The following is a 24812-nucleotide window of genomic DNA, read 5'->3' on the forward strand; positions in this document are numbered from 1 at the left end:
TGTGTGACAATGATATCTCCTGTGTGTTTGGTGAGGAACACTTGAATTCCATGACTGTTTTTCCCTGGCCTTATGGAAGAGGAAAATTCACAGGGTTTGGTTTGGTTCTTTTTCTTCCACTGTTGCTTTTCTTTCTATTTGTACTTGGCTCTATGCTCTGTAAGCCAGGGTGGTAGGTTTTAGCGACTGCATGTTCGGTTGCAGACCATCCATAGCTGAAGATGCAAATGTCTGTCTGTTCCTCTCTGAACATGGGCTCAGCTCATGGTTCAGCCTCTTCCAACCGCTCTGTCCTTTTTAGACCATTCCTTTCTTTCACTCATCCTGAGCACTCGCTGCTGGAGCTTTCCTTTCTGTGCTGTGTCATTACATTCCGTGGATTTTCACCTCCTGCAAACTAATCACTTCAGTGCTTCTGCTGCTTCTGCTTCTACTTGGCGAGAGCTCAGAAATATCTGAGCCTGAGCGTTTGGAGTGATGCTGTATTTTAAGAGAGTGGATGCTGTAGTTTGGCATCACGTGAGTACTTATTTTATATTAAAAATCACATAAGCCCCCTCGCTGTGAGGGAAACACACTGTATTTGAATCACAAGAGTTTCTCGAGTCCTAATGCAAGTGACATAAAGGTGATGCCAAAGTTACCCTGTGAGTCTCTAGAAAGAGCAGTTCATTCTACATGCTGTATCAGAAATCATTGCTTGTATGTTTTCCGGAGTGTCCTGGATAGAGATCCAGGTCCCAGACTCTCCCGAAATGCATCTTCCAGACATTATTATTTCTTTAGTTCTGTAAACTAACGCAGAGGAACATTTATGCTGATTACAGTTTCTTACAGTCGTTGGTGTCGCTTTTGTCCTGTTCCTCCCATGCAACCTCTCATCCTATAAAATTAGACCAGCCTGGCAGGATCATCCAGTGGGAGGAAATGAGTTTGTGCTAGCATGTTTCACATAGTAATCTCATTAGCAGTTGTGCTCGGTTGTGAATACATGACTGAGTTGTCTGTACGTGCTTTCTTGATGCCTCTATCCAAACCCATCTTCCGGCACCTTCATCTGCTGTTGTTTGAATGATGCCACGTGCATGTCAGGATCCTCCTGAGCTGGTAGCCTCGGGTGGCTGGTAGATAAAGTCAGTGGAAGCAAAACTTAATGGAAGTTTTCTTGTTCCGGGTCCATAATTATGTATGAGCAGATTCTCAGTGGGAAACCAGCTGTAATTTTGATATTTCATAGAAAAATCTCTGTAGCTGGAAGTGCATTGGACCAAAGCACAGCAAAGCCTGGAGCAACTTGTGTGTACAGAAATGATAGCCATTAATTCTCCCTGGAAATGTTTGTTTCAGGCTGTAGTGCTGAACTAGACGGGTGTCTTGGATAAAAGAAAAGACTATCCCAAGTTTTAGTTTAGAAATCAAATTAAAATGAGAACTTTTTAGGGCTCAGGAAAGTGTGGTGTTAGTCTTTCAAGACTGTCTGTTGCGATGAAAGCTTATGGACTGTGCTACCTCTAACCAGATGTGCTTTATGGTGTTTCTGGCACAAGTGAAGAATCCATTCTCAGAAATCCCATGAGAACTAATGCTAAATAGACTTCCAGCCTGGCTGACCAGTCTCCTGAGCTGCAGGTAATGCCTAAATGATGCTTTGAACATATAAACTATTATATAAATGCTACATGTTGTTAAGTTTTCTGTTTCTGTACTGTGGAATATATCCAGTTTCACAAGACCCTCGGGTAGCTTTCCAGTGCTCGGAAACTTTGTCATGGCTGGAATTGCAGCAGACAGCTGTGTGTGATCCTGGTGAGAGCAGAATGGAGCCGTTGCCTTCCTGGGCCACTCTGTGGGGCTGTTGGGGTGAGCCCAGCTCAGGCTCTGTATTCCAGGCCCAGATCTCCTGGGAGCTCCTCAGCAGGAGCTGCTTTGTCAGCAGTGGAGTTGGGGGGGCAAAAGGAGCACAGGAAAAATCGGGAGTCGAGTAAGATTTGAAGCCTTTGGTCAAGAGAATTGATCTTGTTGTTGGAGGCAGAGATCTGGGAGAGCTTAGTTTATGTTTTTGGAAGAATTTGGGGGCAGTGATTTGGAAAGGAGCATGGAAGTTATGGGTGAAAGCGCTTGGCTCGCCTGTGGAGCAAATAATCTGTAAGAATGGATAGTGTGAGTGTACTTGCCTTTGAAAGATGAGGAATTGAGGTGGGATGGGGTGAAGGGCAGGTGCAGTTCCATGGCTGAGATAGTATCTTTATCCTTGCTTATGAGATACATTTTCATTTATATTCTTCAGGTTTAATCCATGTCTAGGCCTCTGTTGGTAACAAAACAGAGAGTAAGATGTGTGCTGTATTGGTGCTGGCACAGGCTGTAGAACTTGCTCAGGGACTGCCCTTCCCAAATACCAGGGGTGGTAAGAAGGGAGATGCATCTTTTGTCTCTGTGGGAATTGCTTGATGAAACTGGAATGTGCTGTAGAACAACAGCAATTTCTTTCTGGTCTTGTGATGTGTGATGCTGGTTTCCTTCTCACTTGTAGCACAACATCCCCGATGTCTGTAAAACCTTGCAGCGTTTAGAGAAGCAGGCGGGGGATGTGTAAACAGCACTCCAAGTTTAGCAGTGGCTCTGCTGTAAGGAAGGAAGGTGTGCAGGGCAGCATCTCTCCTGGTCACTGCACGGGAGAGCTTCTCCTTTCAAGGCAGTTTACAAGATGCTGAAGCTGCCTGGGAAAGCTTCAGGTGTTGCAGTGTAGAAATCTGCACTTAAAAGATGCTCTTGTGGAGGGGAACAAAGGCATTGGCAGTGGGGAGTTCATTACTGAAAGGTTCCTTATATAACTTTCTCCCCTCTTTGTGCAACTTTTATAAAGTAAATCATGTCCCAAATGCCTTTTATGATGTCGGCAGGAGATAAGACTGAGAAATAGCCATAATCCTGAATGTGCAGCAGTTGAGTCCAGCGGTTGCTTTGTGCTGTGTAAGAATGGGGAGTTTTAATCTGCAGCCAAAGTAGCCTTTCTCTCTGACTGCTCTGATCTTTAGCTTGCATAAGACATAGCCTGCTGTGCCACTTTGGAATTTATTTAATAGCTCGGTTGTTTGGACATGATTAAAAGCATAATGAATAGAATGGAGCAGTAATAAGATGAACAGCTCATAGAGGGTTTTAGTCTAAAAATACCTGTTTCGGCTCAGCTAGTGTAGTGCAGGCTGGGGTGACAATCACAGAGAAGTCCTCTACATGGATCTCTTGCAAGCTTTAGTGAGCTGTTGCTGAGTATGAGGATTATATGTCACCTTTGCTACTTTATCTTTTACAATGGGCCTCTTTCTTTTTCCCCACTTGGGTGTTTTCCTTTGGAGTGCCTGATGCATAACTCCAGAGGAAAGGGGTTTACTTGTTTCTGATTGAATTGCATGTCAAATAGGTGCTGTGCAAATTCTTCTTCCCAATGTGGGCATTTGAAGGGGTTGAATTTCCATGCTTTGCCTGGGTGTGCTTTGGCTGCTTCAAGCAAGGGTTCAGGAGCTGAGGGCTGTTTTGGTTAAGATTTAGTGTTTCCTATTAAATAGCATCTGCAGGGGAGAATGCAGTCTTGGGTGGGTGAACCTCTGCTTCCCCTGCTCCTCACCTGAAGTTAAAGTAGGGTTTGCATCTTTGCCCTTACAGAGGGTGGACTTGGATTGCATATGAAGAGTGTAATTAAAGAAACAGGGAAGAATGGAAGTGGATGGAAGTGCTGCTGAGCTATTTCATGTTGAATGCTTTTCTTCCTGTGTTATCTCCATGTGGGAACCTAACGTGGTATTTGTGTGGTTACAGTTGAACCCTCACTCGATTCTTTCTCACTGTAGAGTTGTGTTATCAAAACCAAAACATTCACCTTTAATACTGGTAATGTGAGATTTAAGCAAGGTGTAGGTTTGCTGCATGGAGTGGAACAGGATTCGGGTCAGTTGTGAGGTCTTGAGGCATCTTCCTTCTCAAGGTTCAGTCCCAGTTCCTTCCCTTTCCACAAAGGGGCTCTGAGTGTCCTGTGAAGCAAACCTGTATCCTGTTGCCATGACAACATTTATACAATAGATGCCTCTTGTAGCATGTATGAATGGATATTTTTCATTTGTAGTATCTCTTTGCATCAATTCCTTGTGTATTTAAGGGTCTCCTTGAAGTATTTGGACCATGATACTAGATAGAACTTAAATGAGCATTTCTGGATATATAGGCCCAACCTTTGAGTAGAGCTTCCCAGTGTCTTGTCTGGGGAGAGGTTGAACAAGGTGAATTCCTGCCATCTCACTGATGAGGAAGATGGAAGGACGTTCATTGGTAACGGAAGGGATGTTCATTGTGTAATGAATGGTCTCTCCAGGTTTTTGTGCAAGCCCCAGCTTGTCTTCCCCAGCTAGAAGATGGGTTTTGTCTGGGAGAACTGGAGCTGCGTGCTCATGCCGCTGCTCATGGTAAGAGTTTTCCATCTCTGAAGGGTGGCCAGCAGCCACTCGCGTTGCGAAGTGTTAAGTGTGTGGCTGGACATTTCTCACTCCTTCTCAAGTACCCGTGTCAGTGCAGAGGACTCGACAGGGACCACTGGTGATGTGAACTGGCAGGGCTGCATGTGTCCCCGCAGGGCCTGGCAGCATATGAGGCAGCTCAGCCATGTTGTGTCTAGAAAATGCATGAAATTACACCTGTGTCCTTCGAGCCGCGTGCTCAGGAGTAACAGGGAAGTCGCCTTCCCATTTAAATTCAAGATGTTTGCTTCAAGTGACCAGTGTTTGTATCAGAGAAAACCTCACTTGAGGAGTGCTGTGCATGATAATTTAGTGTGCTTCAGTTCTGCATACGGGTGGTGATCTGCAGCATCCCCCTGTGAGTGCCAGCTGAGGATTTGAAATCAGAGTAAGGTCCTTGGAATCAGAATAAGCTCTTGCTTTTGAATATATTCAGGCATTGGGGAGATCCCAGGTGGGGCTGAAACCTTGTTCTCTGAGATGAGTGCATGTTACTGCAGAGCTTGCAAAATTGTGCTTGTGGCAAATTTTGCAAGATAGGCACCTGTGAGTGTAGGAAACAGGACTGAGCCCTAGGCATGGTTTTGTGACATAATGAGATCACTTTAGCATTGTTTTCAGTGGAGGAGGATAAAATCACCTTCCAGGGGCTGCTTTTAATCAGCTGTGACCACAGATTAATAATGAATCTGTGGTGCTGGAAGCAGAACCCACCCCATTGCTGCGGCTGCTCGTGGGCTCCTTGTGGCACCATCCTTGAAACGCATTTGCTTTCTGGTTATTGATGGGAGGTGTCAGCCCTGTGAGCTCAGCATTCCTGGTTGCTTTTACTGTTGACCTACTCAGTGGCATAATATTTCACCTTTCCTGTTCCCAAGGGCGTTTCCCCCCAAACTGTGGGATATCACTGATGAGTTAATGTACTGCTCTGTAAGGTTGGTGTCCCAGTTTGTTATGCCTGCAGTATTGGCAGTACTGGTGTTGAGTAACCAAGCTTCCTAACGCATCACAGAATGGTTTGGATTGGAAGGGACCTTAAAGATCAACCCCAAGGAGCCCTGTTCAGTGCCAATATTTAGATAAGATTGAGATGAGCTCTTAGGCAGAAGCTCTTCCCTGTGAGGGTGCTGAGGCGCTGGCACAGGGTGCCCAGAGAAGCTGTGGCTGCCCCATCCCTGGCAGTGTTCAAGGCCAGGTTGGACACAGGGGCTTGGAGCAAGCTGCTCTAGCACAAGGTGTCCCTGCCCATGGCAGGGGCTGGAACTGGGTGGGCTTTGAGGTCCCTTCCAACACATTGTCCTCGTTCAGTTTAAAGCCATTCCCACTTGTCCTGTCACTACATGCCCTTGTTAAAAGAAGGCACAGAACAGAACTGTAAGAGGGAATAAATTAGTAGCTGCCTCTCCAAAGGCTCCTGAGAGCCAGGAGTGAGGGGTAGGAGAGATATCTGGAAGCCATTAGAAGAGGATGGAGCTGCCTGGTGCTGGTGCCGGCCCTGCAGGTCCTTGTGCTGGGGTGCAGGGGTAAGACAGTGCTGTAGGTGAGACCTGAGGAGCGCCAGCACCCTGGGTTCCCAGCCAGCTCTGGCCCCAGGAGGGGCTGCTGCCGCCCTGCAGTACCTGCTGCTGCCAGGGAAGTGGCTGGAGCAACCAGGAGTGATGTGGTGAATGCCCTTCCTCTGCTGTGACATGTTTATTGAAACAGATGTAGTTGGCTACGGTTTCTGTTTCTGGCTCTCTGTAGCTGGAGGAGATCAATAGGCAGATAAACAGTGTGGTCTCTAAAGTTGGAAGTGGCTTTCTTTTTTAACCAAAACAAAGAGCATTCCCTGTCCAGGGACACTCTCCAGCACAACGCAGAGCAGATCAACACTGGCACCCAGTGTCTAGATAGAACCAGTTCAAATCTGGGTTCCCAAATCTGACACCCTTTTTTCACGCTGATGATTTGGCTTTCAGTCTTGATGTGCACACCAGAGTGAGGTGCTTAATCTGCTATGGCAGCTGAACTCTCCGGGGCTGCAGTTTTAATTCTGCTTTCCTTTGGTTCCTGCAGTTGTCTTCTGGTGCTGATAACCACTGCAGGGCTGCTTTTCTTGGCTTGTCTTTTTGTTACAGAAAGGTGCCGGCCTTTGCTTCCCATGGAGCGGTTAACCCCAGCTCAGGGAGGAAGAGAGAAAAGTAATGTAAAACCAGCCTCCTCCCCAGGGAAGTTTTTTCAAGTTATTCTGCAGCTGTTAAATGCCAGTTCAATGAAGCCTTTAAACATACACTTAAATCCATTCCTGCTAAGCAGAACACTTAGCCACCTACTTTAATTTAAGCTTGTGTTCAAGTGTTGTGGCACTGGAAAGCAGCAGGACTAGAGCATGTTCACAAAGATAAGCACATTCTCAAGTGCCTCACTGATTAGGGTCCTGATGCAGGAGAGCATCCCAGGTTGGGATGGTATGTGAGGACCACTGGGTCTGGGAATGAAGCATCTGCTGATGTCTGAGTGTCTGCCAGCACAACCATGTTCTTTAGGGCCCAGCAAAAGATCTCTTCAGCCAGTGTCAGTGTCTGGATCTTTGTTCTAGCCAGGTTTTCTCTACTGCACTCGCCAAGGAACGACTTCTATTTGAAAGTATGAGTAGTGAGTGGCATGAAGTCCCAAATGTGAAGGATCCCTGCTCGGTGCGTCTCTGAAGGTACAGGAGATTGTTGCTGCATCTCTCAGGATCTTACTGCTTTTACGTTTGAAATCTCTCCTGTAGTGGGATGACTAAATCAAATCCAAATTAATCCTCTCTCGGCTCGCCTGGTACTTGGGGCAGCTGCACTGAAGTTGCTGCAGCACATTCCAGGAAGGTAAATTGAAAATTGAACATGAATTTCCAAAAGAGCCTTAGAATACTACCACAAAAAAGATGGATGATGAACCATTCTGGCCTGTTATTATCCAAAAGCAACTGTCTAGCTGCTTTTTAGTGAACAAAGAAATATTAGAAGGGAAAAAATAGGTTTCCATCCAGCTTTATCTCTGTTGGCTGTACTGGAAACAAATCATGACATAAAAAGGATAAAATGAAATGAAAAAGATAGAATTTATTTCTTGTTCTGCAGCACACACTGGACACTTACTTATTCTGAAGGTTAAAAATCTTCTGAACTAAAGCAGATTGCACTAAAACCCTGGTGGAAGCTATAAGGAAGTCACGGAGTATCCCTGTGATACTTGCCCGAACAGTTATGGATGAAGAGGGAGAGGAAATTGGTCCGTGTGGATCTCCCCCTGCCACTGGAGCTCACATTGTGCTGGCCAGAGGTGCTCTGTCCACATCGTGCATGGGAGTCTGGTTAAGTTTTGAAACAGTGATGGAAGCAGAGTCTCCTTCAAGAATCTGTTTCTCTCCTTTAATTTCTAGGAAGGTAACAAATGCAGTGCAGTGACATCCCACCCTGCTCTGCGCAGCCTGGGTCTGTGGCAGAAGGGACCTTTGTTTCCCTTGGATATCTTGCCTTCCCACCCCCTATAGTTTCAGGAGGAGCAGGAGAACTGAGAGAAGGGTTAAACAAAGCATAGCAGAGGCTGATTTGGAGATGAGTGTGCAGCAATGGCTGAGCCAAGTAGTTTAAGTCAATGGTTTTGTTATTTTGCTTGGTCTGTGTAGCATCCTTTCATTGGGATTTATAAATTATTCCTGCTGTAATAACAGCGTTGAGGAGCTGGAAGTGACTGCTCTGGCGTGGCTTGCTTGCTTTCCTCACTGGTTTTTTATTAGGAATGAAAATCATTTGGGAATGAGGAGATAATGTATGGCCTCTTATCATAAAAGTTGCACTTCTTGATAAGATTTCAAGGTTAGAACAATGATAGCACTGAAATATCTGTCGTAAACGACCATAGATAATTCAAGCAATAAAAAAGCTTCTTTTAGCTATGTAAATAGGGTAATAGACTGGAATGCAGGATCTGGATGTATTCAATGTTGGGGTTATTTTATATTTGAACAATATAAACAGAGAAAATGGAGCTGAAAATTAATTTGAATAGGAAACGGGGATGATTTCTCTTTGGAATGGTGAGCCAGCGAGGGATGGGTCTGCGTTGTTTGAAAGTCCCTGAGCTGCTAAAGGTAGCAGGAAGGCTATCAGTGTGATGAGCCAGACGAGAACCATTTCTCTGCCTCTTTCCCTCTATTTCTCCTGACAAAAAGAGCGATGGGGTTTGGGGAGAGGCTGATGTAATTAGGCTGGATGCGTGGTGATGGTGGGATGCTGTCCAAGGGTGTGTTGAGTCACATCTAATGACTTCAAAACTACTAATTAATTTCGAATGAACTGGAACGAGGAGATGCGGCTTGACAAGAACAGGGGTTTGAAAGCTCATGTTGGAAACTGCCAGTGTGTAGTGATCCTGGGCCAAGGGGATGGGAAAAGAGGAAAGATCCTGGTGAGCCTGTTGAGAAGGGCAGAAAGAAATGGAGACAAGAAAAATCAGCGAATGGAATGAAGCTTCTGGTGCAGATCAGTTCTGGGAGCTCTGAGCTACTTGTTAGCAGCTCACAGGAATGGATGGTGGAAACTCCTCCAATCTCTTGTTTCCATTTCCAATTTGTTCAGTTCATTTTCAAGCACCACACTGAAATCTGTGAGACACCTCTGGTCTTGTATTAACAGATCAGGCTCCACGAGGGAAACACATTTTCATTGCTCTATAAAAGCTCTGCAGCATCCAGGTCTTGGATGATGCACTCAGGGTGAGATGAAGGGTAAGAGATAAATCAGTGGAGCATGCGTGGGTTTGAAAGGACAGGACAAAGGGAGCCCAAACTGAAAGGCAAGAGGTAAAAAAGCAGAGTGAATTTGGAGCAGAAGGGAGTGAAGTTGGGCAGAGATTGGTCTTGTGTCCTACGGGTTTCTTTTTGACTAGTAAGTGGATTTGAAGGGTAGACCAAAAACTGCAGAAGGTGAGAAAGCTCTAGGTTTTGGTTGGTTTTCCATGTCCTCACACTTCAGAGTTTCTTACTGGAAAGATGCCACTTCTGCCTTGCTCTCAGATCATTGTGTTTCACATTAACTCTTGAGACAGTTGCAGTTCTCACCAGTCTCCTCTCCAGAGTTCTCTGGTCTGGTTCTATTTGTGCCTATGCTGACAATTAACACCATGATTACGGTTCTTTTACTGTGTCATCTTGAAATGAGGTCTCCAGCGCATTATATCTGAATAGCTCTTGGGACAGTGATGTTTGAGGTATGTTGAAGACCTCTCCAGGTGCAACTGCAATAGAATAATCCTGTTTCCTCTGTCAGAAAATAAGGTAACAGTTTGGCAGCTGCTCAAATCAAGACAAATGAAATAAACTGCTCTAAATTCATCATGGCAAGGAACAGACCTAGCTACAAAATGACTAACGGGACCTTCTATTCATCTGTACAAGTCTGGTGTGTGGCTGCATTCATTTCCATACAATCACTGGAAAATATTATGTTGATTGCCGGGAACAAATCTTTTATGGGGAGGAAAAAAATCCATGCTGCTAATCTACAGTGGGATTGGTAAATGGGTAAGACAAAGCTTTAATAATATTATTCTGTGCGACATGTGATGTGAATAACACAGTTCTATTAATCTCTCAAGCGATCAGGGTCTGGCTGTTAGAGGCAGCTGAGTATGAGCAATAGTATTATCTCTTCTCAGGAACGTTGGAGCAGAATCCCAGATCCGTTGCTGTGAAAGCAGTGGCTGCACCAGCTCAGGGAGTCACACCCAGCAGTGAAGCAGGGCATGGGCTGCCCATGCTGGGCTGGGGTACAGGAGGACCTCTCCAGAGTCTCCTTGGACTCCACCTTGCAGCCAGTCTGTGGGAGGGGTTTTGGGAGGCCATGGATTCTCAGGAAGCATGGATGTTCTGTCATAGAATCATAGGATGGTTTGGGTTGGAAAGGACCTAAAGATCACTCAGTTCCAACCCCCCTGCCATGGGCAGGGACACCTCACACTAAACCATGTCACCCACGGCCTCATCCAACCTGGCCTTGAACACCACCAAGGATGGAGAACCTCCCATATGAAGACAGGCTGAGAAAGTTGGGGCTGTTCAGCCTGGAGAAGAGAAGGCTGCGTGGAGACCTCATCTGAAGGGGGCCTACAAGGATGCCGGGGATGGACTCTTCATCAGGGACTGTAGTGACAGGACAAGGGGTGATGGGTTCAAACTTAAACAGGGGAAGTTTAGATTGGATATAAGGAAGAAATTCTTTACTATTAGGGTGGTGAGGCACTGGAATGGGTTGCCCAGGGAGGTTGTGACTTTCGACTCTTCCCCATCCCACCGCAGGGAAGGTGAACTCCATCAGCTCGTGGTCAGGGCTAACCAAATCCATCTTCTGCTCAAGTGCCTCAGGGGCATGACTGACAGCGCATCCTCCTATGGGCAGCTCTGCAGCGCCTGTGCTGAGCCCAGCTCTGGATGTAGCCCCACTGAGTGCAAAGCAATCCAGGAGTTAACGTTGCTCCCCTAGAAGCACGTGTGCATTGGCTGTCCTGTAACAAGGTATTAGTTAAGGCAGCCAAATGAAGCAGAATTTTTAAATGAGAGCCTGTTTTCTCAAGTGCGATTGGAGGATACCATTGCAGGTCAGGGTTGTCTGAGTCCTCACAGTTCATTAAGTAGAGAGCAGCGAGTGTTAGAGATTGACTTTTAAAAATGAGAGGTTTTTATTTATAGCGAAGTTTTAGTCACTCATTTTAAAGGATGGAAGCATAAAGCAGGAATGGGTTCATTTAAAAAAAAATTGGCATGGGTAATTTAATTAAATTGGGGTTTGAAGTCTCGTTACAGAAAATGAAATGTTATTTCTGCACTGCTTTTCAACCCATCTGATGCGTTTGATAGCATCCCCCCCTTATGAAACCTGCACAGAAATAGTAACGGCCATGTGAAAGTTGCTGCTGAACTTCCCAGCTCCAGGGGCTTTATGCAAGGATGTAAACAGTGTTCTGGGGCAGGGAGCAAGGGAAAGAGCCTTGTCTTGGAGCTCGTACCTGTGGAAGGTGGCCTGGGGAGACAGGAGCCCAGGGCTTTGTCCTGGGGGTGCTGGCTGTGCTCTCCTGGGCTGCTCCTCTGCATGCAGATGGGAGCTGAGAGCCTGAGGTCACAGCAGAAATGAAAAGCAGCTGAAGCAATGCAGGAGTCGAGATGAATGTGCCATTAAAATTAATGGAGTTTAAGGTGGTAGGGTTGCATTTAATCTGGAAGTGGGTTAACTAGAAAACAAGGGGGTCTGGCTGGATGCAGCGTAATCCTTTATTCATTACAGATTAGACTGTAATTTCCCTTGCTGTGAGGGATGCTGTCAGTGTGCCTGCCTTAGAGAGCCCTATGGCACTCGGGCTCACCCTGAGGAGGCAGCTGGGGCTGCTGGTGGAAGGAGATAAAACAGGGAATGTTCCAATCTCGATCCCATAATCCTAAAGCACTGTACCCCGGCAGGACAGAAAGGTAAAAGGTAGTGTCTTTGCATTGCTTAGCGTTAGGGATTTATGCTTCACTTCACATGCTTACACACAGTTCGGGTTGTATTTTATTCTGCTGCATGCTGTCTACACTAGCATATCATTTTCCTTTTAATCTTCCTCTTTTCCTTGGCAGAGCTGCAGGCTAAACCTTCGTTTGCTCGTAGGAATTCATCTGGTTTTGTTCGTGCCCCTGACAAAATTGCTTCCAATGAGAAACCTTCACTCAGCTTTGAATGACCATGTTTTCCTTCCTCTGATGTTTCAGCCTTAATGAAAAAGGACTACAGTACAAGATGCTGCAGATGGGCTTGATTCAAATTTGATTGTATCATTCCTAGGCTTGGTTGTCCTTATTGGGTTTTATATGGGGCTCCAAACCCGTGATTTGAGTGAATCTTTTGGAAGTGGCTTATGGAAGCCTATAGAGTTTGCTTTAAATTCTCTGAAACTGCTGTAAGGCATTGGTAAAGGATTTACCTGCGCTCTAGCTGCAACTTTACCCCCTTATATTCAAGTATCCTGTATTCTTTCCAATGCAGCCTATTGTTGGACTGTATTTTGTCTTCAGTGGAGCTGGGTCCATTCTTGAGAGTCCGGTTTGATGCGTATGCATGAAATGTGGATTAAGCCCACAGTGCAATGAAGTATAAATCCTGGTGGGCTGAAATGCTGCCCTTTTGTCTAGGCAATAGCAGAACCTGTAATTAGCAACTGTTCTTCTGTGTGGTTCTAAGGTGCAACAAGCTCTGCTTACATTGCACATTGAGGTATCCCACAAAGGCTGAGTGAGAAACAGAAATTCCAGTCAACTGCAGTTGTGTTAAATAGAACTGCAGGGGGAAGAGGAAGCCTTTGGGTTAGGAACTTGGGTCAGGAAATTGGATCTTGCTTCTAAGTCAATAGCTTAGGGAGTGATTTTTGCTTCCTTGGTAGAAATGGGACTTAAATGTTAATGGTAACTGGCGTAGTGAACGCGGGTGCAATCCAGTGGGGTGAGTTTTGTGGTTATTTGCTCTTCACATTGTAAGTGATGTATTTGCTGTGGGATGAGCTTTCCCTTGGGATTCTTCACCTGGCAGCTCGTTTCCAATGCACTGTCTCTAACCAGAAACAACTTTCTTTGGCAGTTCTACCAAGTCATACATGCGGAAATCCAGGAAGGCTGCAGAATGGAATTCAGCAAGGGACAACGTTCAGCATCGGGGACAAAGTGAGGTACAGCTGTAATCCAGGCTTCTTCTTGGAAGGACATGCCTTGCTCACGTGCCAGGCCAATTCGGAAAACAGTGCCTCCTGGGATTTTCCCCTCCCCTTCTGCAGAGGTAAAGTGAATTCTTAGTCTGGAACAAGCCACAGTGAACCTGGATTTTAATGAGCTGTTTGGGGGTGGGGAAAGCTTCATGGCCTGTAGGCTTGATGTAAAAGACCTGAAAACTAAACATGCTGTAGTTAATATTGAGGCTCCTTTTTACTGGATTCCTGAAAACTGCCAGGGTTTGTGTAGATAATAGGGAGGCTGTGAAGTGCTCTGTGTGTTCAAAGTGCTGCACAGCTGCCTAAACTTCAGGGTCTTTAGTTCTTTTCTCTTTTCGTTTTCAGAATTGCCCCATCCCTGGCAGTGTTCAAGGCCAGGTTGGACACAGGGGCTTGGAGCAAGCTGCTCCAGTGGAAGGGGTCCCTGCCGGTGGCTGGGGTTGGAACTGGATGAGCTTTAAGGTCCCTTTAACCCAAACCAGGCTGGGATTCTTTGTCTAAAGTCCATGCAGGGAGGGGGAAGCAGGAGGAGCATCTGTAAGATAAGGCACCTACCCAAGATCATGCAGCTTTCCTAACTCAAATACTAGAAAATGAACTGGGTTTTCTGCTTTCTGTAGTGTCAGGCTGGTTTCCCTCATGGCACGTTCCACAGTGGTTGTGGTGCCTGGTGGGTTCCAGCAGCAGCCTTTGACGTGGGATGCTGTATAGAGGTGAAATCTGGCTGTGGTTGAAGGGGTTGCCCAGCTCTCCTACAAGCCCTTTTAAGTAGGAAACTTCAGATTCCTTGACCAGAATAGAGACCTTCTTGCTAATCCTCTGGGGTGACAAGGAGCTAGAGAGTCTGTAAACATGAAAGTGTCGGTGGTGTTATACCAAAACAGTTGCTGCTGTTTGAAGTCTTTTTGCCTCAATTCCTTGTGTACTTCAGCAAAGCATCTTACATCGATTCTTTTTATTGACTCTGCTTGTGCAATCAATCAGCAGTTCTAAGCTGTGACATAAATCTTGAATTTAAAGTGAGCAAATATTGTTTGTTTGGTCTGTTTTTAATGCTTGCTTGAATCAGTTACACAGCAGTCATCATAAACCAGTCTGTGATTCTGGATTGGAAGGGACCTTAAAGCTCATCCAGCTCCAACCCCCTGCCATGGACAGGGACACCTTCCACTGGAGCAGCTTGCTCCAAGCCCCTTTGTCCAACCTGGCCTTGAACACTGCCAGGGATGGGGCAGCCACAGCTTCTCTGGGCACCCTGTGCCAGCGCCTCAGCACCCTCACAGGGAAGAGCTTCTGCCTAAGAGCTCATCTCAGTCTCCCCTCTGGCAGGTTAACGCCATTCCCCTTGGCCTGTCCCTACACGCCCTTGTCAAAACTGATGCCCCAGAGCCCCCAGTGATGGGGGCTTCTGATACACTTCAGAATAGAGGAATGTTCAATTCTATGGTGCTCACATCAGTGCTGTGGGAATTGCTCTGATGGCAGCAGAACATGTCCTTATTCAGATGTGCTGGGTAGCAAAGTGTCTGCAGGTTCCTGGAGGTTGCTGCTCCTTTCTCACAGATCTGGTCCTGATCCTTCAGGACTTTACCTGAGGTAAAACTTGCAAGGCATTTTTTGGCAGCAGGAACCAGAAACCTTCTCATGTAACATTTATGTGTAGTTCCAGGAAAGCAGAAAGTAGCAAAGACATCTGCACATGAACTTGCTGATTTAGAAAATCATCTGAACTGCTTCCACCAGCAGTCGGCTTTCAGCAGGCAGACGTTTGTGCTTGGCTGATAAACAGGCTTTGATTGTTGCAAGGGGCAAAAGGATTTGCATCCTGACAGCTCTATGCCACCTTCTGCAGGGAAAATAATAGTTTCAGAGCTCTTGCCTGAAGAAGGGTATGTATTTGCCTGAGAAAAGGCCTTTGTGGCCTTTGTAGCTTATAATTGATAATGGTATTAATTACTAATGTAATGTCATAAATAATTATCAATACTGGCTTACTGGTGATTGTCACCTGGAAGTTTGTAAATGTCTTAGTACATATTCTTTTCTAGCATGGCGTGGGGATGGGTCATGCTGGTGGGTCAGATCCCGACAGATGGAGACAAGAAGTGTCCCTTAGCACTGACGTTAAAATCCCAGAAACTGCTTTGGGAATAAACAGACTTGGCTAATGTCACTGCTAAGGGCAACGTTTCATCTGGGGACTCTGCCCTTTCCTCCTTCCTCTCCTCTTCACTATAATGGCGAGATAAGGGTTGAAACCAGTGCAGGTTTCTACCATGCTGACTGATATCCTTTTCTGGTTTCATTTTGTCCTTCTCTTTGTGCTTGTCTTCTGCTTTGGAACATCCTTATCTCTGTGTTAGTGGCCTTGTCTCTGTTTCGGTCTTCATGCATTGAAATAATTGAAGATGCAAACAAATGCATGGCAGAAAAGAGTAAGCAACAGAGATGTTTGGGAGGATGTGCCATGACAGCAGCACTTTGAAGGAGTGCTGCAGCTCAGCTGCTTTTTCTGCAGAGGATTGGTCTGCACTCCGTTTACTCAATGCTCAGTTAATACAGTTGGGTTCTTGTGGAGGACAAGTGTAATCTCAGTGAGGAAGGGAAGTAGGAAGGAATTCCAGATGTGGAAAGAATGGCTTGGTGAGATGTGTCTGTGCAGAGGTGATGAGGGAGCTGGTGCTGCAGCTCGCCAGTGGCTTTGAAAGCACAGTTATATCAAAACTGATTCTTGTGCTCTGAGTTAAAAGAGACTATAAATTCAGTGTGCACAGACTCTGCTCTGGTGAGTTATGCTTCTTGCTTATGTGGCAGGAAGCATTAAACGGCAGTGAGCTCATTCAGGGAGCACCCAAGCAGCAGCAAATGCCATCTCCATGCTGGTCTGTGGAGCAGGAGCTGGGTGCTTCAGCTGAGGCTGCCCAGAGGAGAAGCTTGGCTGTGCCTGGTAGACCATGTGTAACTCGGATTTGCCTCAAGGACTGAAAGTCCTCAGCAGGTCTGGATCAGGCTGTGAAATCTGGACTAAGCTGGCACTTACCCATGTCAGAAATACCTGGAATGGTTTTCTCATTGCGTTTTGTGCGGTTTTGCACGCTTTCTGCCCACTTGTTCTGTATGCACAGAGCGAAATGAGGCCTCGGACTTCATCTGAATGGGGCTTTAAGCAGAGTCCTGCAAGTCCAGCTGTATTTTTATCTTGACAGTTGGCATGCTGGAGGCAAACCCCAGCAGTCTTGGAATGCTGCTTCTGTTCTGCTGTAGCCACAGAAGGAACAACCCTCACCTGGGTCTGTGTACTGCAAATAAAGCAAAATGGTGCATTTGAAACAGCCAGAGAATGCCTGGGAACATCCGAAGCTGTTTTGTAACGCACCTTCACGCACGTGGAGGGAAACCTTGCCCACATTGTTTGCTGATTTTAACTAGGACTGATGGGTTTGTGATTGTGGCAGGCGCTGAGTGCAGAGCCCATAACCCCGCGGAGCAGTTGAGCGCTTGCAAAGCTGCATTTTAAGCATATCAAATATGTATAATCTCATTAAAAGGGGTCTGTCTTACTGGAACTCAAATAGCTGCTTAGCCTGCACTGAGCCCAGAGTAATTGAAGGGCTGTGCAGGAAGGTTGCTCAAGATTTTAGAAGCAGTTTAAACAGTAACAACCTCTACAGAATTAGCAAGTGTATGTTCAGAAGGGAATGAGAAGGGAACGCGCTTTCCATCCGATGCCTTTTGCAATGAAAAGTTTTCAAGGAATTGAAATTAAAACCTTTCCTTTTAATAATAAAACCAAAAAGGCCCAGCCCAGCAGATGATGCTGCTGCATCCTCCGCTGCTGTAAGTTAGCTTAGTCGTGGGAAAAGTCCCCGTGGTTAAAATGTCTAACCTGTCACTGAGTCTGCGTCCTTGAGCATATTTTCCATCCTCTTCTCTAGTACAAGAACAACTTTAAATTACCAGATCCAGCCCCAGACCCCCATAGTAAACGTGGCTGAGAACTTGCCAATAGAAGTTGCTGCTTCCAAATCCTCGTTGCCTTTGCTCTTGGATGTGTTGTGTTTAAGGGTTCTCTGTAGACCTGAGCTGCAGGAATCCATGATCATAGAGAGAAGCAAGTGTCTGGCCCAGAGCATCTGTGCCCTTGAACATGGTGTTTGTCTGCAGAGGCTGGATTGCTTGCATCGGTTTCATGGTAGGTTAGCAGGACCTTGCTGCAGAGATTCTTTGAATGGTTGCCTAGGGCCAGGCAGGCAACAGCAATGTTTGACGTGTTCTGTAGGAGGTAACTGCCCCTCTGGAGGAAAGTGTATTTTCAGAATAAATTGCTTGTTTTATTATACCTGTGCCTTGCTGAAGCAGGTAATGACCTTGCTCCTGCTTTGCCTGTCTTGCTGCTGGGCACGTGGTCTGGGAATGCACTTGGCAAAGAATCTTTTCTGCATCTCTTTCTTTCTAGCATCTGCAGGGGCAGTTATTCATGAGAAATTAGATTAGAACATTCCAGTAAACGGGTGAATTGTTCTTGTCTCCTTTGGCTGGGATCCATTCGTCCTCCAAAAAGCATTCTCATTCTGTGTCTGTTGGGGGGAAGCGTTTGGAAGAAGCCCTTTCACTTCTTGCATGGGCCTTCTTTGGAGATCCTGCTCGCAATCTGGTGTGTGATGCATTGAAGTTTGAAGGGTTTTCTGGTGCTCAGACTAGATGAGAGATATTTCAGTCTAAATCCATGATTCTGACTGGACTTCAGTGTCTGTGGATAACTTTAATTCACTGCAACACAATTGCAGCAAATAGATAACTTTGTAGTAGAGCATTGATTGGGATTTCCGTGGCCTTTTTCAGTGCTAGTTTTGGCTGCTGGAATGGCCCAGAAGCAGTTTTGTAGCTGCCTGTGTATCTGGGGTGTTTTAATCATATTTTTTCCTGCTTGCTCTGAGCTCTGCATATGCCATCAGCACAGAAGCAGTCGCAAAGGGCCATGGTGTCCACCAGAACTTAGAGGTGCCTTCACCTCTGAGACTTCTCACTCTGCTGGTTCAGGTGGCTGGATGCCCTGGGAGAGCCCATGGCCAAGAGAAGGAGAAGTTGGTGTCTGTGTTTGTCTGATTCTGTCAAGTTCCGTGAGTCTGAGGCTGCACATTTCAGCTCTGCTGATAAACCCCACTGGCAGCACAAGACACTAATGACAGGGAAGGTCTAGAACCTGAAGGACCCTCCTGCAGAATTGTGCTGCCCTTTTCCTAGGTACCAGTGACCCCATTGCACTTAACGAGTGCTCTCCCCTGTGTTAAATTTCAGTTTGGAAGGGTTTGTTTTAAAAATAGGTTGTAATGAAATAAATGTGATGTAAAGCCCCAAGCTCCTTGACTAAAGCATCTGAAATGCTGCTCTGTAACACGCTGTAAAGTTAACAGGCTTTTCCTAGCAGTGTTCCAAGGAAGTGCGGAGCTGATGCTGTTACGTATGAGAGGAGTGAGCTGCCCAAATGAATCCCTGGGTTTCCTTTCTCTTCCTGCCCATGGTTTCTTGAGATGCTCCTCTGTTAATTGCTCCGGCTGATAAAATTCAGGTTATAGAAATGAAAGAGCCTGCAGCAAACAGGAGATCCAGGATGTGACCGGGAAGTGTCACTGCTGTATTGCTGAGCAAGGAGTTACGCTTTTACCACTGATTTTGGTAAGAACATAAAAAGAAATCAGAGCAAATCAAGATGTGTAAGGCAGGGGTGTGGGATTCTCCACTCCTTTTCTATTAGATTTCTGTTAAGTACCACGCTTGTACTCAGAGTTCTGTTGTCCCAACCCTTGGGGTGTTCCTGTCGCTGATGAAGGTACTGAGATCTATCTGGGTTGGAACCCAACCTCTCTCCCCACTGTGACAGTTTTCACATACCTGTAAATCCTTCCTTGGTCACTGAATTCCCAGTGTTTTTCCTCCTGCTTGGCTGGCTACACAGATAGGAGGGAAAATGGAAAACACCACAGAGGATCCTCATCAGGAAATAGGGGTGGAACAGGAAGCTCGGGCAAAAACATGTGAGGAAATAGCATGCTGGCAGTGAGATGCATTAGGCTGAGAACCACCAGAAGCTCTGTCAGTTGGGGGGTTTAAAATTAGACTGAACAAATCCCTAGTAAGTGTGTGGTGGGGAATAAGCTGGCACTTGCCAGGAGACACTGGCTGACCTGATTGGATTTTGCATTCCCAACATCGTTGTCTCTTAATAGTGTGTAGTAAAACACATCCCGATGAAAACGATGGGGCTTTTAAAGCTTTGATTTGATTTGGGCTGATTCTTTTTTGATGTTCTGCTTTACGCATTTCTGCAATATCTGATCAACTCACTCTGTTTCCAGCTGATGATGCCTGCGGAGGGACTTTGCGGGGACAGAGTGGGATTATCTCAAGCCCTCATTTTCCCTTGGAGTATGGCAATAATGCCGACTGCACGTGGACTATTCTTGCTGAACCTGGAGACACTATTGCTCTGGTTTTCATGGATTTTCAGCTGGAAGATGGATACGATGTTCTAGAAGTTGCTGGAACAGAGGGATCTTCGCTCTGGTAAGTTACTACTGCCCACAGTTTGTTGTGATCTGTACGGCCATGTAGTACCTGCTGATGTTTTGTGTGTGCAGATACAAACGTTATAGCGTGTTCAGAGTGAAAAGAGTTTGTGCCTGAAGGAGAGCAGTTCCGTGTTATTTGCAGTCACGGGTCATAGCTGCTTCCTTCTAATGAAACTCCCTGGGATGCTTTTTATTTCCTTGGTAAACTTTGCAGTGACTATTACCTACTTTCAGTCATGTTCTCCGCAGTAAGATTTCATAATGTAGCTGGTGAGAAGTAAGGAGCTTAAAAACACGCAACCAGAGCAACCACCCAATGCTTCAAAGCCCAGGAAAACCCCCTCAGACATCGGCGTGCCCAAACCTTGCTTTTGCTGAATTGTTTTGTGATTATGACTGAAGCTGACGCTGACAAGTTGGCTTTACTGTTAATGAACTTCTGGCAAGCGTTTCCACAGATGGTTTTGTCCTTTAGGCAGAGGCTGTGCACAGAATTCCAATACCCTCCTCCCTTTGTCTGAGCAATGCTTGCAGAAATAGTGCTTTTATGTATAATGAATGCCACGCTCTTTTCTGATATACAAGAGCTACCCAATGGTCAGGGCTATGAAGTCTGAAGTGAGGGCTTGCAGAGTCTGATGTATTGCTCATGTTGCTTTTATAGCAAAGGACAACTTTGCCTCTGGTTGATGTAGACAGGGTGATCTGTGCTGAGTGCACTCAGCAAACAGCTGAAAGCCCTAATGAGCAGCAAATGAAGGGAGTAGCCTTAAACCTGACATCCCTCTGGAAGGGAAGAATTAAGCATGTGAAATATTGAGGTGTTGCCTGGGATCTCAGCAGGAAGCTAAATTACGATTATTTATGCGGATTCTGTCGCAACCACAAATAATGTTCATTTAAGTAATTTATGTGTGTCTGGCAATTATGGGGAATAGGATTTGAATGTTTAAGATGTATTGATGGGAGAGAAGTTGCCATTTACCATGTATGAATTGTTTACTGGTCTCAGGACCCCTCTGAAAATTAGATGTTGCTGTTTCATGGAAAAAGCCCTGGGTTTATTAGCATGTATTAATATTTTAGGGCACTCTTGATTTTTAGCCATTATGTACAGCAGCAAGGCTCAGTCATCTGTGGTATGTGGTAAAGATGAATGTAGCTAGTTAAGAAACATTATTCAGCCTGGAGGTGTTGCCCGTGCAGCACTGTGTCTTGTCATACCCAAAATAAAACAATGCCTGTCAGAGGGAACCTGCTGCAAAGAAATTAATAAACTACCCATAAATACAGCATGGTAGAACTTTAAAAATGGCAGCTTAGAAAAATAAGCCCTTTGACTTTCAGTAGTGCTTGCATGAGCTCATGCAGTCCTTTGGAGAGGAGATCTAGTAGTTGTTTTAAGGTGGTATGTTCTATGGACAGCGGTCTGGGGGCCTTGTCGCAGAGGATAATGGTGTATTTTCTTTCCTCCCTGTCTTGCAGCTGTAATGATGCCTTTCCTCCGAATGTGTTTTTGGTGAGAGCTGGATGAGCTCTGGTTGCTGTAACAGCAGCAGGCTCCTGTTTGATGGGCTGGTGGAGGGGCCCTGGCGAGATGTGCTGGGTCAGGGAGCAAAACCCAGGTCACACGAAGACCAGTTTCATCCAGGGATCCCAGATGCAGCCATTCTGCTTTGAGGCTCATCCTGCATTGTTCTAGCACCAGGAAACACAGGCAAGATAAACATAGCAGTCAATTCAAAGGGATCTCATTTGGTATTCTTGAGGAGGAAACTTTTCAGTCCCATAAGCAGAATTACAGAGAGTCTTATTTTGCAATTCAGTTTTCAGAGCCGGCCTTTGGCTCAGAGCCTGATAATTAAATTCACATTACTCAGTTTTCAATAATTTTTGCCCATAGGGGGAAAAAAACTGGAGCTCCTATCTCCTCTTTAAGCATGTTGTGATATGATTCAGCTTGAACATATAGCGAAAACCCTTTTTTTTCCCCTCTGTCTATGAAAACCTAGTTTTAATTATTGGTAATACGGCATAAAGATTTGCAGCCAAATAAAGCATCCTATTGAAGCATCTTGTACCTAATATTTCATTTCCTAAGCATTATAAATAGTTTTAATCTTGTCTGAGATGTACACAAATAAAATGAAATTTCAGCTGGGGTATAGCTCCTATGTATTCCCAAGCTGTGGAATATCATCTAATGGGGGTATTTATGAGACCGCTAACTCGGTGCATTAAGTAAGCTTGACTTGGCCTGTGCTTACTGAAAATCTCCTCTGTTGTCGTTCATCCTCTCCTCTTTCAAAGCAGATGCTTTCTTGGGTTTTGATGAGCCAGGTCCCCTTAACCCTCTTGCCTTCAGCAGTCACCACAGCTGTGTCCAAGTCCTGCAATAAGTCTTGAAAGAGTAAGGGCATTGCAGGTCTAAGCATCCACATGTCAAGCAGAGCAATAGAGGTTGAGCAGGTATTTGAGACATGAATAAAATAGCACATTTACAGCTCTTTTAACTGCTGTTGCAGCTTCTATCATGGGACCTTGGGCCTGGGTTTCCTTGACAGATGAGAAATAAAATTCTACTGAGCAGAGAACGGGAGGGCAAGAAAACAACAGTGAGGAAAAGAGCCTGTCAGACCAGAAAGGACATTGGGGGGGTCTCCAGGCTAGAAGGAGAAATTGGAAGGATGACAGTAGCTGCCCTCTTCTCCTTAGAGGTTGGCTGGAGTGGCTTCTCAATCACAGCCCTTCTCTACCAGGGCAAGGATGTGCTTGGAGAGGGATATGTGGTATATATGTCATGTCATTATTTCCAGACTTTTCCTTGTCTTCAGGACTTGGGGTTCTCTTCCCCTTCATTTTCTACTAGCTGAGAAACCAGAAAGGATCAGTGACTTTCTTCTCAATAAATACATGTAAAAGAAGCAAATCCCTCAGAGAAGCTTGGGCTGCAGTCCCTGAGGGGCTGTGCTCTGTGTCAGTATCTGTTCAGAGCTCACTAAATCTTGGGCGGATGCTTCTCAGGAATATCTGTGGATTACGGCTGTTTGTGGTACCCATTTAAAGCTTTCTTCCATAGCAAACATCCCTGTGGAGGCTCAGCTCCACTCAAGATAGCAAAAGGTTTCAAGCTGAACACCCAAAAAGTGCCAAGAGCGTGTCTGATGACAAGGGACTTTCCAGACTGGTCCTGGATAGCACTGAACCCTCTCTGTGGCAGGCATGTTCCAGCCTCATCTTCTCTTTAATAGCTCAGTGATTGCTCTGGAGCTTTGGGTAGGTTTGATTTGGTTTAAAATACTGTTCTTTTAGAGAAATTAGGATTGTGCTGTGAAGCAATTGCTTGGCTGTGCTCTGAGTGCACTTAATAAAGGGTAAGTTCTTGTTTTCTGTGGAGGCAGAGGTGTGCATTTCCTCTGTGCATATTTGCTGCAGTTTAAGTAAATGCAAACAATGCAAATGTGCTTGTCTGTCTCTTGCACTTCTTTCTGTCATCCATTCAGATCTCCTGTAGCTGATGTGGGACCTGTATCTAATATTAGGCATAATGACTTGTATTATGATTATTAAAGCATTGTGCTGCTATTGCCAGAGAAGGTGGTGGGTAGGAAGTGACTAATAATCCAATTTACGTGTGTTTACAGGAATTGAGTAAGATCAAGTGTGCGTTTTGCTGGGTTATAATGCAGGTATTTAGCAAAGCAGGTTTCTACAGTCATTCCTGTAGAGCTGAAGCAGGTGAGATGACTCTTGCTTCCCTATGATCCTCCTCTTAGTCAAGAGTAATTCTACCTGATGGAACACAGGTCTAATTTTCGGGGGGGTTGCACCCTCTGTCATGTTGCCCCTCTGCTGCCCTCCCACTCTGAGCTTTTCCTTGTCATTTCCCCAGGAAGCATTTTTTCCTTGATTTTCTGTAACTAATCCCATGCTAAGTGAATGCAGCAGGGAAAGCAGGGCTGCACGTGGGTAACTGCCAAGCAGTGGAGTTTATTCCTGTCTGAATCCTGTTCCTCCTCTTCAGTCACTCATCTTCATTTTGACTTTTCAGCCTTGAGCCATGTTTTGCTTGTCTCGCACAAATGCTTTCCTTCTCCTTAGGACTATTTTTGCAGTTAATTTGTGTAGAATTTCGTTTCAGTTTGTCTCTTAATTTCCTAGAAGTGAGCGTGGCTCAACACATGCATGCGTATTTTGCATGACTTTTCTAGCCCAGTGGTGTCTGATGTGAAGGCAACGCAGGCATCTTGTTCTGCTTTACTATGGTGCAGATGTTGAGCAGTGGATGTAAGGGATCATGTGCCGGGGTGAGCCTTGGAGGAGAAAAATAATGTAGTTTGTGTTGGAAGGGACCTTAAAGCTCACCCAGTTCCAACCCCTGCCACAGGCAGGGACCCCTTCCACTAGAGCAGCTTGCTCCATGCCCCTGTGTCCAACCTGGCCTTGAACACTGCCAGGGATGGGGCAGCCACAGCTTCTCTGGGCTGAGGACCTTTGGATTTAAGGTTCCTCTGGTTAATTGTAGAACATCTTCTTTTCTGGAGCTGAGCACAGGAAACTCCTTTCAGACATCACCCTTTATGGAAAAGTGTTCGGGAAGTTCTCTCTTGTTGCTGTGGTTTTGCAGAGAGTTGAGTTGGGGGAGGAACTGCTGGTGGAGGAATCACCTGTGCTTCAGCAGCTCCTCTTCACTTATTCACTCCATTTCTTTCCTTGTCATTATCTGCAGTTGACCCTTCCCTCCCCACCACCTCTGTCTGCCAAGTGGTTTCTAATACTCATTAAGGTTCTTCTATGTAAGATCTGCTTCGTGCTTTTCTCTTGATGCCAGGTAGTTGATACCACTGGCCAGGCTAATCTGTTCGCACATCTTGTGCTCTCCTCTAAGAGATTAGAGTAGCTGTTGTCTTGAAGGTCACAGTTTCAGATGATGATCGTCAGTTGGCAAAGACTCCTCTGTGTGTGCTTCTAATGA

At 45.7% G+C, this 24812-nt stretch overlaps 1 protein-coding gene across 1 annotated transcript in view; it reads left to right on the forward strand.

Moving 5' to 3' along the window:
• Positions 1–24812, forward strand: part of CSMD2 (CUB and Sushi multiple domains 2) — a gene marked incomplete at both ends in the record, with an annotated part of 259384 nt that overhangs the window by 50704 nt on the left and 183868 nt on the right. Inside the window, 2 exons of the mRNA XM_080632482.1 lie at positions 13142–13336; positions 19625–19832. Coding sequence (XP_080488608.1) covers positions 13142–13336; positions 19625–19832 — 403 coding nt within the window. The remainder of the gene's footprint in view (positions 1–13141; positions 13337–19624; positions 19833–24812) is intronic.

This window comes from Psittacula echo (assembly GCF_963264785.1).
Source record: "Psittacula echo genome assembly, chromosome: 21".
Taxonomy (NCBI): Eukaryota; Metazoa; Chordata; class Aves; order Psittaciformes; family Psittacidae; genus Psittacula; species Psittacula echo.